Source organism: Colobus angolensis, unplaced genomic scaffold, assembly GCF_000951035.1.
Source record: "Colobus angolensis palliatus isolate OR3802 unplaced genomic scaffold, Cang.pa_1.0 Scaffold221, whole genome shotgun sequence".
NCBI classification, from domain to species: Eukaryota; Metazoa; Chordata; class Mammalia; order Primates; family Cercopithecidae; genus Colobus; species Colobus angolensis.
In genome coordinates this window covers 3,236,307-3,252,942 of record NW_012115389.1, presented here as the reverse complement: position 1 = coordinate 3,252,942, position 16,636 = coordinate 3,236,307, and the positions used below count along the sequence as shown (strand labels likewise).

Genomic DNA, 16,636 nt, shown 5'->3' with positions numbered 1-16,636 from the left:
ATTTCATAGAGGCCCTTTTCTTTGGGATTTGTTACTGAAGTTTTATTGTGTTCCTATGGAGGCATACTTGCTTTTTTCATGTGTCTTGTGTCCTTATGTTTATATCTGTACATCTGTTGAAACAAGCACTTCTTCCAATTTTATGAAGCAGCTTTGGTAGGGAAAGACTTTTTCCTGTAGATATGGACTGTATTGTTGATTGGGTAGAGTGTTTTGGCTTTGGTTCTGGGAAGGTACAGTTGTGTAGTCTCTGTATGATTTCTTTAGCTGTAATCAGTGTTAGCAGTGTCTGTGACTACTTCAGGGTGTGGTGTTTTGTGGAGGCTGTGGTGTGGCTTTGCTGGGGATGGAGATGCTTGGCAGGCTGGTCCTTGGGCCTCTGGTGACACATGCAGGGATGAGGTGGTCCTACCACTGAAAGTGGGGGTGGATTGCCAGTGGTCATGGCAGAAGGCCATGAGTAGGTGGCTGTTGGGCTCTGGGTAGCATGCACTTTCAGTCTCAGAAAGTGAGTTTGCCTCAGCATAAATTTCTTCTCTAGAATAATGAGGTCACATGGACTCTGGGCAGCTGCCTATACTGGGCTTGTGTCCTGTAAGGGCTGAGGTCTCCGGTAGCTAAGTTTACAGGTGTCCATGGTGTGCATGTGGACTGCTGGGGATCTCCCACTTACCTTTTTCCTGCAGTGGGAAATCTCTCTTTGCTCCAAGCTGATCCTGGCTGACTGCTTTGTTTTCCTTTCTATGCTGCCCTCCTGAGTTTTTGCATCTCAGAAGGTCTTTGTCACTTCCTTGCGGAATTCCAGTGTTCCTCTCTAGATACTGTTTGTTGTGTGGTTATTTGTTGTTTTGGTCCGTCTTTGTGGTCGAGATCAGTGTTGGTTGCCTTTAGTTAGCCATCTTGATAATGTTTTCTACTTAGTTAAATTTTTGTGTCCTTTTCAAAGAGGGACACAGTATCTATTTGGGCCATGGAAAGACTCTCCCACTTTGCTGTCCTATCCCATTCAGAGAGCCTGTGCTCACTTCCTGGCTCCTACTGGGTGGTGTTTTCAATGCAGCTTCCTGAAACCTCCCAGCTGGAGAATTCAGATCCTCTCAGGAAGCCAACACATCAAAAATTAAATTTAGTCATCTTCCCTTTCTGGGCCTTTGACCCTTATAACATGAGATAATTGTTCACGGGATTTTACAATTCTTTTCTTTAAGGAAGCAGACAATAGATACAGTGTTTATGACAGCGAAGCACACTTGGAACCTTCTCTGCCTTTGCTAGAGTCTGAACGGCACATCAATCTTGTTTATGACCAGTTCTGTCCCACTGGAAGAAAATTAGGGGCACAGTCTCTCGCTGAACTCTGAGCTGGGTCTGAGGAGTTCCCTTAGGAAGATTAAGAAACCAACTTAGTCCCACTCCACTCTCAGGAATCTGTTGTTGGGTTTGAGGCTGTCTTCACCACTGTTGGCTCCCTGTTCTGCCCTGGTGGCTTGGCTCAGAGCGACATTACTTGTTCTTGCTTCCTGGGAATAAAGATTCAGGCAGCCCTGAGGATTCTGATAAAGTCTCATATTTTTTAGAGATTCTTGGCAACAAGTTCTTCTCATTAGGACTTGATTCATGAGTTTCTAGACCTCCAAGCTGTGTTCCATCATCTTTGGTAGACAGCCCACTGTAAATGTTTTCCCAATCTGAACAGACAGGCTGAATGTATCTGTTCTTTTATAGATACAAGGTTTAAAATTCAACATACCAATCCCAGCAATTTACCATTTGCCACATATTTTCTTTGTAGCAGTGAGATAGTTTGTATGTGAAAGGAATTTCTTTGTTTTAAAGGGAGATCACTTTGTTTTAAAAATTGATATTTACTTAATCAATATAATGTCCCCATTTTGTAAAATGTTTAATGGTCTACAGAATATATTATTTTGAGCAATATGCTTATGTAACTTATAAATATGTGTGTATATATATATATATTTAAAAAATTCTACTAGTAGGATCCATGATCAATACTTTCCCTTTCCCAACTTCTTGTTTTGAAAATATTCAATTGTTTTGAAAACTTTCTAATCTGTAGAAAATGGCAGGAATAGTATAATAGATACTCTTTTACCCTTCACATAGATTGTTAATATTTTACTGATTATTATATTTTGCCCGGAGAGAGAGAGATAGATGTTTTATTTTTGCCAAAGCATGTGAGAGTAAGTAGCAAACATCATGACACTTCACCCCCCAAATATTTTCCCACGTATCACTTAAGAACAAGGGCATTCTTTTACATGATCACAATACAATCAGCACACGTAGGCATTAACATTGAGACAATGCTCTGATGTATTGGTATCTACTATGCAGTTCATAATCAAATAAGCGTTTTGATAACTTGGGATCCATAAACGGTTTGCAAGGTCGGCCCCTGTAGACCTGCACTTAGTGGGTGCTATTTCCCTGTCTCAGGTGTCTGCTCTACTGGTGATATGTTTCATTGGCTCTGTTGCTCACTTAGAATTTTTTCTCCCAGCTGTTGACATTTTATTTTCTGCATAGTTCTGAAGCTGCAGCAGTTGTTCTTATGCCTTCTTGATTGTAAGTTTCATAGAAGCTGCCAATTTCCAAGGGATTTAATCTCCTTTGGATGGAGCCAGGTCGATAGCTACAAACCTGTCTGAGAATGTCTACCATCGACCTCCTCTCTGTCTAGAAAGGTGTCTTAGTCTCTCAGCACTTTGGGAGGTTGAGGCGGGCAGATCACAAGGTCAGGAGATTGAGAACATCTTGGCCAACATGGTGAAACCCCGTCTCTACTAAAAATACAAAAATTAGCCGGGAGTGGTGGCATGCGCCTGTAGTCCCAGCTACTCTGGAGGCTGAGGTAGGAGGATCGCTTGAACCCAGGAGGCAGAGGTTGCAGTGAGCTGAGACTGTGCCACTGCACTCCAGTCTGGGTGACAAGAGTGAAACCCCATCTGAAAAAAAAAAGAAAGAAAGTTATCTTAGTCTATTAAGGCTGCTATAACAAAATACCATAAACGGGGTGGCTTATACACAACAGAAATTTCTTACAGTTCTAGAGGCTGGGAAGCTAAAAATCAAGGTGTCAGCAGATTTCATGTCTGGGGAGAGCATGCTTCCTTGTTCATAGATGATGCCTTCTTGCTGTGTCTTCACATAATGGAAGGGGTGAGGCAGCTCTCTGGGCCCTCTTCTATAAGAGCACTAATCTCATTCATGATGGCTCTGCCTTCATAACCTGATCACCTTCCCATGTTATTATTAAGAAGATATTAAGTTGATAATTTTTTTTTTTTTTTTTTTTTTTTGAGACGGAGTCTCGCTCTGTCGCCCAGGCTGGAGTGCAGTGGCCGGACCTCAGCTCACTGCAAGCTCCGCCTCCCAGGTTCATGCCATTCTCCTGCCTCAGCCTCCCGAGTAGCTGGGACTACAGGCGCCCGCCACCTCGCCCGGCTAGTTTTTTGTATTTTTTAGTAGAGACGGGGTTTCACCGTGTTAGCCAGGATGGTCTCGATCTCCTGACCTCGTGATCCGCCCGTCTCGGCCTCCCAAAGTGCTGGGATTACAGGCTTGAGCCACTGCGCCCGGCCTAAGTTGATATTAAGAAGAGGTCCCACTTCTTAATATCATCACTGTGGTGGTTAGAATTTCAACATATGAATTTAGGAGGACGCAAACATTCAGACTATAGCAAAAGAAGTTTTGTGCCTTAAGAAGTTCTGTGGGTTATAGTAGGTCAAAACTGTTTTTTTGTTTTTGTTTTTGTTTTTTTTTGAGATGGAGTGTCACTCTGTCACCCAGGCTGGAGTGCAATGGTGTGGTCTCTGCTCACTGCAACCTCCGCCTCCTGGGTTCAAGTGATTCTCCTGCCTCAGCCTCCAGAGTAGCTGGGATTACAGGTGCCCGCCACCACGCCTGGCTAATTTTTGCATTTTTAGTAGAGACGGGGTTTCACTATCTTGGCCAGGCTGGTCTCGAACTCCTGACCTCGTGATCCACCCACCTCGGCCTCCCAAAGTGCTGGGATTACAGGTGTGAGCCACCGCGCCCGGCCAAAACTGGTTTCTGGTTTATGAGTTCAGCAGGTATTTGACTCAAGATTCCTCAATTTAGTGATGTCACACAAAATGGTATAAATAAATCTGATTATTTTTTCCATCTGGACATCTATATCCCAAGCAGTCACATCTCCTCTAGATCATGTCCTAATCTTAGAACAGTTGCTCCTCATTCCTCAGACTTTCTAATGGGATAGTGAGAACCTTCAGAATGTAGAACACGCTAACTTGTGCCATGATTCAGATACTCAGCCACAGTGAAGATGCACTCTAAGCCCAACCCTAGGGAGAGATTTCAATCTGTGACAGTAGTCTCCAAATGTCACCAACGTAAGTCACAGTCATCTGAAAGCCCTTTAGCAATACATAATCAGGAGTTGAGCAACTAAATGACAGTTGTTAGTTTTATTATCATCAGTAAAAAAACACAAAGAGATTTCATTCATCAGGGGCAGCAACATTCTCATTCCCCTTTCTCTCTCATTACATTGCTGCACAACACCAATGCCTTCTTACAGTTCCCTCTTGCATGATTCTAGATTTCTTCAAGAAGGCTTTCCTGCAGCCTAGTTAGCACAGAATTCTTCATCTTTCTCCCTACTTCTCTCTCAGCTCTTTACCATGTAGGTCAATTTAGCCTCCCTGGCTTGCTTCCTTCCTGACAATCTCCTCCTTTACCCAAATTCTACCCTAGAAGCAATTAGATAAAAGTAGATGTGCTGGGCGTGGTGGCTCACGCCTGTAATCCCAGCACTTTGGGAGGCCAAGGCAGGTGGATCACGAGGTCAGGAGATCGAGACCATCCTGGCGAACATGGTGAAACCCCGTCTCTACTGAAAATACAAAACTTAGCTGGGTGTGGTGGTGGGTGCCTGTAGTCCTAGCTTCTAGGGAGGCTGAGGCAGGAGAATGGCGTTAACCCGGGAGATGGCGGAGCTTGCAGTGAGCAGAGGTCGTGCCACTGCACTCCAGCCTGGGCAACAGAGGGAGACTCCGTCTCAAAAAAAAAAAAAAAAAAAAGTAGATACATCAATAAAACATCTTTTCTTCTTAGGAAAGAAGGGTCAGGAGGGAAGGAAGAAGACAGCAAATACTTATTATTTGGTATCTTTTATTCTGTTACTGTCTTACATTTTTTTTAAATGATTTAACCACAAAACGATAACATGAAATAATGCTTTTTCTTTGAGAATATACCTGAACACTTTATCTCAATTGCCAGGAAGCGCAGAACTAAATTCAGAGCTGTACTGGTCTTTGTTTGCTCTTTGTCTATTCATTCCTTACTGATATGTTTATTTATTTATTTCAAGTTAATTTATTTTGATCCTTTTAAAGAGCTTCCTTGTAAATGCACTTTCAAATAACAGCTTTATCAAGATACAATTGATATATCATAAAATTCCCTTTTTAAAAGTGTACAATTTAGGCCCGGTGCAGTGGCTGACACCTGTATTCCCAACAGTTTGGGAGGCTAAGGTGAGAGGATCACTCGAGGCCAGGGGTCCAAGACCAGCCTGGTCAGCATGGCAAAATCATGTCTCTACTAAAAATACAAAAATTAGCGGGGCATGGTAGCGCACACCTGTAATCCCAGCTACTGGGGAAGCTGTGGCACAAGAATTGCTCAAAACCAGAAAGCAGAGGCTGCAGTGAGCTGAGATTGTGCCACTGCACTCCAGCCTGGGTGACAGAGCAAGACCCTGTCTCAAAAAAGTGTACAATTTAGTGATTTTTAGTATATGTACATACAGCAAATGGCACCACTATCATGTTTCAGAACATTTTCATCACCTCCAAGACAAACCCTGTACCCATAAATGGTTGCTCCCCCATTCTGCCCTCCCACTAACCCCTGGCCTTTTCTGGATCTTTCATATAAATGGGATAATAGAATATGTGTTCTTTTTTGCAATTGGCTTCTTTCCCTTAGCATGATGTTTTCAAGGTTTACCCATGTGGTAGCATGTCACAGTACTCTATTCTTTTTTACTGCTGAATGATAGTCCATTGTATGGCTATACTACATTTTGTTTTTCCATTCACCAGCTGATGGCATTTGGGTTGTTTCTACTTTTTGGTGATTATGAATAATGCTTCTACGAACATTTGTGTACAGTTTGTGTGTGGGCATAAGTTTTCAGTTCTGTTGCCCATACGCCTAGGAATGGAATTGCTGGGTCATGTGGTAATTCTATGTTTAATATTTTAAAAACTGGCAAACTATTTTCCACAGTAGCCGCACTATTTTACATTCCCACCAGTAGTGTATGAGAGTTCTAGTTTCCTCACATCCTTGCTAACACTTGTGATTGTCTGTCTTTTTTATTTTAGCCAACCTAGTGGATACTAAATTGTAGCTCATTTGTATTGTTTTTAATGATTAGTCAAAACATTTGTGTCTGTGTGAAGTTGCTTCAAATTCTTTTTTTATTGTGCTAAAATAAAAATAACATAATATATATCACTTTAACATTACTAAGTATACAATTCAGTGGTATTAAGTACTTTTACAATGTTGTACAACCATTATCACTATCGATTTCCAGAATTTTTTCCATAGTCTCAAACTGAAACTTTGTGCCCATCAGATAATAGCTCTCACTTCTCCTCTTCCCCAACTCCTGGTGACTTCTATCTTCTATACAATTTCTATGAATTAGCCTATTCTATCTTCTATACAATTTCTATGAATTAGTACTTCATCTAAGTGGAGTTATACAACATTAGCCCTTTCGTGTCTGGCTTATTTCACTTAGCGTGTTTTCAAGGCTCATCCATGTTGTAGTATGTGTCAGAATTTCATTCTTTTTTTTTTTTGTGAGACCAAGTCTCACTCTGTTGCCCAGACTGGAGTGCAATTGCACAATATTGACTCACTGCAACCTCCACCTCCTGGGTTCAAGCAATCCTCCTGCCTCAACCTCCTGAGTAGCTGGGATTACAAGTGCTGCCACCATGCCTGGCTAATTTTTGTATTTTATTTATTTATTTATTTATTAGTAGAGATGGGGTTTCACCATGTTGGCCAGGCTGATCTTGAACTCCTGACCTCAGGTAACCTGGCTGCCTCGGCCTCCCAAATTGCTGGTATAGCAGGCATGAGCCACCACGCCTGGCCTTAAATTCTTTTTGTAAGCAACTCTGGCCTAATCTTAAATAATAAGCTAATACAGAGAATGTGCCTCACCCTCCAGCATACTGTGTGTTTTGGCTTTAAGATCTTGGGACAGCTTCTCAGAGGAAGACACCACTCCTCCCCACAGTTGCAGCTGTTCACCTCCCAGACTCACTGGTAAAGTTAGAAACGCTTCTGAAAAACTGCCCATCTATATTTTCCTCACAGCAGTTGTGAAGACTTGCTGAGGTGGATTTGAGGTGGAGCTCTCATGGGATAGAGCATTAGAAGAAGGGACATTTCGCTCTCCCTAATGTTTATATACCAGCGATGTCCCATTGGTCGGGGCAGAAAGTTGAAGCTGCTTTTGCTTATGGAGCTCATAGAGTGTGTGTGCATATACCAGCAGGCTTAATTTTATTTTATTTTATTTTATTTAAGAACAGAAAATCTTTTTTTCTTTTTTTTTTATTATACTTTAAGTTCTAGGGTACATGTGCATAACGTGCAGGTTTGTTACATATGTATACTTGTGCCATGTTGGTGTGCTGCACCCATCAACTCGTCAGCACCCAGCAGGCTTAATTTTAAAATCTGACCCCAGAATTATGCTGTCTACAGTTTTATCTCATTGATTTTTCAAATAAGTGTACTCTAATATGTTGTTTTTAGCTGTAACTGTCTTAAGACATGTTTGTCCAGCACATATGCTTAGCAAAATCTGTAACTGTTTGAGATGAACTTCATTCTTTATTCATAAAAAAGGTATGAAGCGAATTCCATTGACTTCTGATATGTCATGTTTATACAGTTTTCCTAAATAAATACAAAAGGAGTTATCATCATTCTCTTGACTTCCTAGATTAAAACTTTGGAACAGACTAAAGCTATTGAAGATCTAAACAAATCCAGAGACCAGCTGGAGAAGATGAAGGAGAAAGCTGAGAAAAAGCTCATGTCTGTCAAGTCAGAACTGGATACCACAGAACATGAGGCTAAGGAGAATAAAGAAAGGGCCAGAAACATAATAGAAGTGGTAACCAGTGAAATGAAGACACTAAAAAAATCTTTGGAAGAAGCAGAAAAGAGAGAAAAGCAGGTGGGTCTAAATCTGGTGATGAAACCTTGTTTAGGAAATGACAGGACAATTCAAGAGCTGGATATTAATAATTATTCATACATTTCTTTTTTAAAAACTATGGACTGTTTCATGAATTTGTATGTCATTTCATGAGGGCTGTGCTAATCTTCTCTGTATTGTTCCAATGTTAACACATGTGCTCCTGAAGCGAGAGCTAGTCACATACTTATTCAAAAGCAATTTACAAAGCTTTCTATATCTTTTCAACATATCCACCTGCCCCTCCAGCATCTTTTGGCATTCAAGTAACCATTATGATTCACCCTGCTAAGAAAAATTGTTCACATTTTCATGGCACAAATTGTAGGAAAGGAAAAGACATTCTTATTCAAGCAGCGGAAGAGTTTTGGTGAAAAAACAGGTTCTGGTTCTGGGGAGGTTTCTGTTATGTTAGGTGATCACCTCCGAAGTTTGCATCATCACAGAGCTCTTAATGTTAACCAGGGCTTCAGCCTCAGGAGGCAAGCCTTATCTGTAGCAGAGATCAGTCGCAGAAAACAGCTCCAAATCTCAAACAGTGGCACCCAGACTTGATGGCCGACCAGGCACAGATGTAAGCCATAAAAAAGTACTCATTTGCTTGCTGGCTACAAGGAGGAGCATTTTATCTACTGAGTCCATCAGGAGGTCAGGCATAAAGAAACATGTACCGGGCAGCTTGACCTCCATTGCTTTTGGCTTTTGTCTGTTTCTCCTTTTGAAGCTCAAAAGGGCATAGAGTGGACTCTGATCCTAGGTTTTTTTCCCCCGGCTTTGGCTGCCTCTGTTTTGGTTCATGTGTCAGGCAGAGATGGGGAAAGCCAAACGACACAATGAGTGTTCTCAGAAAGGAAACTTCTTCGGAATGAATAGCTTTGGCCACATTGGAAAGGGTGGAAGTCTGAGAGAAACTTTTTCATCAGGGAGACTAGGTTGGTATCTTAGTCCTTTCAGGCTGCTGTAACAAAGTACTATCTACTGAGTAGGTTATAAATAACAGAAATCTCTTTCTCACAGTTCTGGAGGCTGAGAAGTCCAAGATCAAGGTGTCTGGTGAGCACAGTTTCCTGGTTCAGAGTCAGCCCCTTCTTGCTGTGTCCTCACGTGGTGGAAGGAGCAAGGCAGCTCTCTGGGGCCTCTTTTATAAGGGCACTAATCTTATTCATGAGGGCTCCACCCTCATGATCTAATCACCCACCAAAGGCCCCACCTCCTAATATCTTCACATTGGTCATTAGATTTCAACATAAGAATTTTGAGGTGTCATAAAATTCAAACTGTAACAACTGAAACCATTCCCAAATTGGACTCTGCAAGGGAAGGAGGTTGCAGAGCAAATGAGCCTGGGGTGGGACTGTTTGGGTGGCATTCTCTTGGATGTAACTATACTCAGGTTGGATCATCCCTTTTCTAACATGGAGGGTGCCTTCAATGAGGTGTTGGCCAGATGCCCTGATTTATCTGCTTTTGCATTAACCTGGAACCACAGAAACCAGCCTATGAGAATTTGAAGGGGTATGAGGCATATTTCGACCATTGTCCCCAGCCCCCCACTTTTCTTTCAGTGGAGAAATAGAAGTCCCAGAGTAGTCCCATGGAATATGGCTTGTGAAATGGCAATCTGTGTGATGTGACTTGATAGTAATTTAGAAGTCTTCCTGTTTTCATTAGCTTATACTTACTTTCTTGCTATTTTTTTTTTTTTTTTTTTTTTTTTTTTTAGTGTAAGAGGTTATCAGCCAGCTAAAATCCCAAAGCATGTTTACCATCCATTGACACAACCCCACCAACATTTGTTTAGTCCTTCCTAGTATGCAGAGCACACACACAATCACCATTTCATGTGATCTGAATTTCAGAACAGCCCTCCGAGGTAGGTGTTTGGTTAATCCCAACCTGAAGATGAGAAAATGAAGACTTAGTGAGGTCTAGGTCTCATTCATGGTTACTTAACTTGGATTCTTGACTTAGTAGCCAATACCACATCAGTTGGCTCATTAGAAAAGTGATTGTGAAATCTCTGAAGGTTGGCAGCTGTGGGACTTATCTGGAATCTGGTATTTTATGAGTGAGAGAACTAGGAAGAGGGTAGGTAATTTCCCTCCCTCATGCAAACCCGGGTTTTCTACAGGTGTTTTGTTTGTTGCATTTGGTTCAGCAGTAGTTGATATGTTTTGTTCTCCCAGTTAATGAGTTTCTGTTTGATATTGCAGCTGGCAGACTTCAGGGAGGTGGTGTCCCAGATGCTAGGCTTGAACTTGACCAGCCTTGCTCTTCCTGATTACGAAATCGTCAAGTGTCTTGAAAGACTGATCCATTCACATCAGCATCACTTTGTTAGCTGTGCCTGCCTCAAAGATGTGACTACCGGGCAAGATAGGCACCCACAAGGCCATTTACCACTTCTTCATTGAACACTGTGTCTCTTGAGAGAGGTGGCCATAAGATATGGGACACAATTCCCAATTTCACAGATTCCTCCTGTCTTTGAGATTTGATCAGTTTGTGAATATTTTATGCTTTGATGATACAGTGAGAATGCATCACTTGCAAGAACGATCTCAAAAGTGTCAGCTTTAGATAAACACTCAGCGTTAAAAACGCCTATGATTTCATTTACTAGCATTTTGGGATCCAGAAGAATTCCACCAGATTGCATGAGTTAGATTGGGAAATGGGAGTGGGAGATTAACATTGCGGGGTATCTATTTTAAGTCAGGGGCTTTACTAGCCAATTTAGTTCTCATAATAACCATGTAGAGAAGCTGTGACATTTTTATTTTACAACCTTTCTGGGGCTCAGACATGGAGTTACCTATCCAAGGTTGAGGCTGGGTAGTGGTGGAACCAGGATGGATAACTTATTGGCCCTGCCTCAAAGGCCATGCCTCTTCTCCTGCTACACAGACTCGGCTTTTCCTGAATCTCTATGATGCTGGCGGGAATTGCTTGCATATAGGGAGAAAAATACCCCTGCCATCAAGAGTTAATATCTAGGCTGGGCACGGTGGTTCACGCCTGTAATCCCAGCACTTTAGGAGGCCAAGGAGGGCATATCATTTGAGGTTAGAAGTTTGAAACCAGCCTGGCCAACATGGTGAGACCCTGTTTCTACTAAAAATACAAAAAATTAGTCAGGTGTGGTGGTGCGCGCCTCTAATCCCAGCTACTCAGCAGGAAAAGCACTTGAACCCAGGAGATGGAGGCTGCAGTGAGCCAATATTGTGCCATTGCACTCCAGCCTGGGCAGCAGAGTGAGACTATATCTCAAAAAAAAAAAAAAAAAAAAAAAGAGTTAATGTCCATAAATGACAGATTTACAAGTGTAAGCTATATGATTTCTTCAAAAAAGCAAAAGCAATATACTTAATTCATTTGGATCAAACTTACATAGGTTTCAGGTCCTGTAAGAAACTTGCCTGTTCTAACTGTTGCTTCCAGACTACATCTGGTGGTAATTGTTAATGTTTCAGCAGGGCTGATCTCAGTCCTTTAATGTGGAAAGTTTATTGTGAGCCCAACCTTATAAGATGAAGAAATCCTATACAGTCTTATTCACCAATATATCCAAAACACCCACAGCAATGGTACCTTTTTAAGATCAGGATTTTATTATGAATTCCTGTCACTTTCTGTTTTCCATTTAAATTTCTATTTTACAAATTTTTCAGGGAATCATATTCTTCACTGAGAAAAATGTGTTACACTTTTGGACAATTTATCTAATTTCCAACATGTAAAATGTATTTTTTTATTGTCCTTAAAAGAAGCTCTAGCATGAAATTAAAGGAAAGGGGAAAAAATGGATCTGGTGCACCCAAACATTAGGAGAAAATGAAAAATATAGAGCCAACCGTTTGTGAGTCATCAAAAAGTCAAAGTCAGGCTGGTCAACATGGCAAAACCCCATCTCTACAAAAAATACAAAAATAAGCTCGATGTGGTGGCATATGCCTGTAATCCCAGCTACTCAAGAGGCTGAGACATGAGAATTGCTTGAACCCAGGAGGCGGAGGTTGCAATGAGCCCAGATCGCGCCACTGCACTCCAGCCTGGGCAAGAGAGAGAGACCTTGTCTCAAAAAACAAAACAAAAAAAGTCAAAGTCATAATAAGCAAATTATTGCCTTCTTTCTTCTAGACTAAAAGAAATTAAAGAGATGAAACAATCAATTGCAAGGGCCGAAACTAGATTGGATCTTGGTTTGAATTTTAAAAAGCATAAAATATTCTTGCAATAGTTGTAAAAATTTGAATGTGGACTAAGTCCTAGATTATATTAAAATATTTTAAATTTTTTCTTCTAGACTAAAAGAAATTAAAGAATTGAAACAATCAATTGCAAGGGCTGAAACTAGATTGGATCTTGGTTTGAATTTGAAAAAGCATAAAATATTCTTGCAATAATTGTAAAAATTTGAATGTGGACTAAGTCCTAGATTATATTAAAATATTTTTAATTTTTTAAGCTTGACAAATGCACTGATTGTTATACTTTAAATAACTAAAAATCCGAGAATCCACAGTGCTACAGAAAATAAGTGATAAAATGGGAAAAAATAGCGAAGAACTTCTTTTAGGAAAACTACCAATAAATGTAGAATGGATGATTCAAAAAAAAAAAGAAAAAAAGATAAAAGAAAGAAAAGGAAAAATCTAAAAGAAAGCACATGAATTTGACACCTACTGGTTGGATGACAGACCACACAGAGGGATAGTGACCAGGCTTTGCTTGTGGAGTGGGCATCCCTGCCTGGCTTTCTCCTTTATGTGCACGGACAGTATGAGTAGCATTTTGCATGTGAGTAAACATACCTGCGCAGCCCTGACTGAGGTCACTAGGCTGGCCAGAGGCAGGACAGGCAGTCTTGAATTTCCTCCGGGGGAGGCCTGTAGTTTTCCCCACCAACCCCTTTTCACATGCTCCAAAGATGTAGTCGTGGCTGCTATTTTGGATCCAAAATCACCTTGAGTGGAGGAAGTGACTTCAGTGAGTCTCTGGAGGCTCTCAGAGCTTGAGTGGCTCTGCTCCACCCTGAATCATGCACCCATAAATGCAGTTACAGGTGGATGTGGGTGTATGAGAGTGGAGATTGTTTTTGTCCATTCTCTTTGTTTTCATTTTCCAAATATAATCTTTAATAAACTTGATTTAGTTTCTTGGGAAATTTATTTTCTACACTATTCAAAGATATTTTAAATAATATTTTCAAAACATGAAATATATTTTTTCATTTTTGAGTTAGTATCATTAATCATATATCAGGATTTATGTAAGAGACTAAAAATGATCCATAGTGGTTAGTACTGTACTTTCTGTTTATTACGCGAAATTTCATTCCATTTATCCAAATATATGTTTATATAATATTTCCACTATGTGACTCTAGTGATCTTTAACATACACAAAATGATCTACAGTGATCTTTAAGATACATAGAAATATGAAAAATGTTTGAATATGATCTTTAGGGACTTCTAGTGAAAAGGGTATATGAAATGGGAAAAATAAATTCTGTACATGTATACAGTTCATATACACATTGCTTTTCATTTGGACAAATTGAAAATCTTTTAATAAAGCCATTTGCTTCTTTGTTAAAATGCCAATTGGTTGTTGGATTTCCCTTTGTGGCAATCATTCCAGAGTTGGCAGGCCAGCTTTGAATTTTTAGGTTAGATTTTGTTCTTCTATAATATCCATGTATATTTTATGTTTTCCAATAAAATGCACTAGTTTGATATGATTTTTACATAAGGCTTTAAAATATTTAATACTAACTCTTCTATCAAATACACTTGAGTGATAGTAATATTTGCTACTGAGGTGATTATTCTGGTCACTGTCTGTGACATGTAAATAGATGCATAAAAACATCTCAATTAGGGAAAGCAATTTAAGCTTGACCCATCTGAAATTTCCAGTTTTACCTGACGGTCTATTTTACAGATGAACAGCAATTGATTCAAGGCTCAGGGGCAGCAGGCTGGAGCTGTTAAAGAAATCTACTTTACTGATATTGTGATAATACTTACAACTCAGAATTGGAGTCTCATTTTCACTGGGGAAGCATTTCATGGTTATGCAGCCTTTGGCTTGGAAAGTCTCACCCAGTTGATGCAGTAGTGATTTTATCCACATTGTTGGACATATGCAGTAGTGATTTTATGCACCTCACTTCGCTTCTCATTAGCAAGTGGGGTCTGTATGCTTCTCTTTCCGCTATGTGCTTCCATACCGTATTCCTCTGCCTTTGTATAAAAACATGGTTCATTTGAGGCTCCTGCTAGCTGACAGGCAGATAACTTTCTTTTAGACCTCTTTGGGGTTACCTACTAAAAACCTATCTATTCTCCCGGCTTGAGACTTTTGCAAGTGGTTCATAAGTGTCTTCGCTACTCCCACTGGGTGCTGCCTTCGTCTTGGGTAGCTTTAATGCCTGTAAGGCCAACTCATGCAGCATCATATCTTTTCATTTTATTTTTTTGAGACGGAGTCTCAGTCTGTCACCAGACTGGAGTGCAGTGGCGTGATCTCGGCTCACTGCAACCTCCTCCTCCTGGGTTCAATTGATTCTCCTGCCTCAGCCTCCCCAGCAGCTGGAGGGATGTGCCACTATGCCTGGCTAATTTTTGTATTTTTAGTAGAGAGAGAGTTTCACCATGTTGGCCAGGATGGTCTCGATCTCTTTTTTTTTTTTTTTTTTTTTTTTTTGAGAGGGAGTCTCGCTCTGTCTCCCAGGCTGGAGTACAGTGGCCGGATCCCTGCTCACTGCAAGCTCCGCCTCCCGGATTCATGCCATTCTCCTGCCTCAGCCTCCGGAGTAGCTGGGATTACAGGTGCCCGCCACCTCACCCGGCTAGTTTTTTGTATTTTTTTAGTAGAGACAGGGTTTCACCATGTTAGCCAGGATAGTCTCGATCTCCTAACCTCGTGATCCCCCCGTCTCGGCCTCCCAAAGTGCTGGGATTACAGGCTTGAGCCACCACGCCCGGACGGTCTCCATCTCTTGACTTTGTGATTCACCTGCCTTGGCCTCCCAAAGTGCTGGGATTACAGACATGAGCCACCATACCCAGCCTATATCTTTAGTTCCTTGGCCTTCTCAGTGCTTATACTTTTATCTCCTTTTGTTTCAGTCACTCACATCCTAGATTGTAGCTTATAGTAATCCAATTTAGAGTACCTTAAGCTGAAAGGAGAATTTTGGGGGCTTGCTTGAAAGATTCAGGGGTAGACTAACTTCAGCTTGGTTAGATCCAAGGATTCAGAATTGGTGTCTGGATTCTTTCTGCTTCTATCCATCTCTCATGTCGATTTGATTTTGCTTGTCTTTGCATGTTGGACTTTTTCCTTCCGCATATAGGTTCCTCCATGCTACCAGAAGAGATGATCACAAGCAGTTGCATGATTTTTACAACTGATGTGGTCATGTGGCTCACGCCTGTAATCACAGCACTTTGGAAGGCTGAGAAGGGTGGAATGCTTGAGCTCAGGAGTTCGAGACCATTCTGGGCAAAAATCAGAACAAAACAAACAAACAAAACCAAAAAAAACCCCTCATGAGCCGAGAAAAAGAGATACCCCTTGTCTCCAAGTGTCCATGCAAAAAATATTAGTGGAGAGCCTGATCATCTCTTTCAGGTCATACAACCTATCCTTGAACCAATCACTGTAGCCAGGTGGATGAACTCACTCACCAGCCTGCATCCCATGCCAACCACTGTTAGTGAGATTGGGGTCAGGTGACGTTCTAGGATTACCTGTTCAACCAGGAGCACATGTAATGACAGAGGGAAAGTTCCCCAAAGGAAGGGCAGCTGGTCAGTCAGACACACATGCACACACACACACACACACACACACACACTTCTGTGACACGTGGCCTGTCAGGACTGTCTAATACCTAGGAGTTATGCACCTCTGAAATCATAATTAAAAAGCTCCACAACCTCTTATCATCCCAAACCTTTATCTCTTACTCCCAAATAGCTGTGCTTTGAGCCTTTGAGCCATTGCGTTTCCCTGGTCCTCCTATTTTCTCCCTCCCAGTCTTGCCCATCCTCATTCCATCTGGAGCCAGCCTAGATATTAAGGTTCATTTCTTCAATCATTCTCTTCCTAACACCTTTAACTCCCTGTTCCCTTGCCCTTCTGTCCTCGACTTTGAATTACACCCAACTACCAATGTTTCTGTTGCTTTTCCTGCCCCACTGAATGAAGCTGGAGAAAATCACATGAAATCACAGCTAAGTGGCATCCCCAAATTCATGGTTTTTGATCTCATCTGAGTCTCCTGTCCTAACTGGTAAAGCTGCACTG

At 41.2% G+C, this 16,636-nt stretch overlaps 1 protein-coding gene across 1 annotated transcript in view; it reads left to right on the top strand.

Moving 5' to 3' along the window:
- CCDC170 (coiled-coil domain containing 170) overlaps positions 1 to 11,584 on the top strand; it is an 89,095-nt gene extending 77,511 nt beyond the window's left edge. Inside the window, exons 9-10 of the mRNA XM_011943768.1 lie at positions 8,057 to 8,293; positions 10,528 to 11,584. Of these exons, the coding sequence (XP_011799158.1) occupies positions 8,057 to 8,293; positions 10,528 to 10,728 (438 nt within the window). The 3' untranslated portion in view covers positions 10,729 to 11,584. The remainder of the gene's footprint in view (positions 1 to 8,056; positions 8,294 to 10,527) is intronic.
- The last annotated feature ends 5,052 nt before the right edge of the window (positions 11,585 to 16,636 follow it).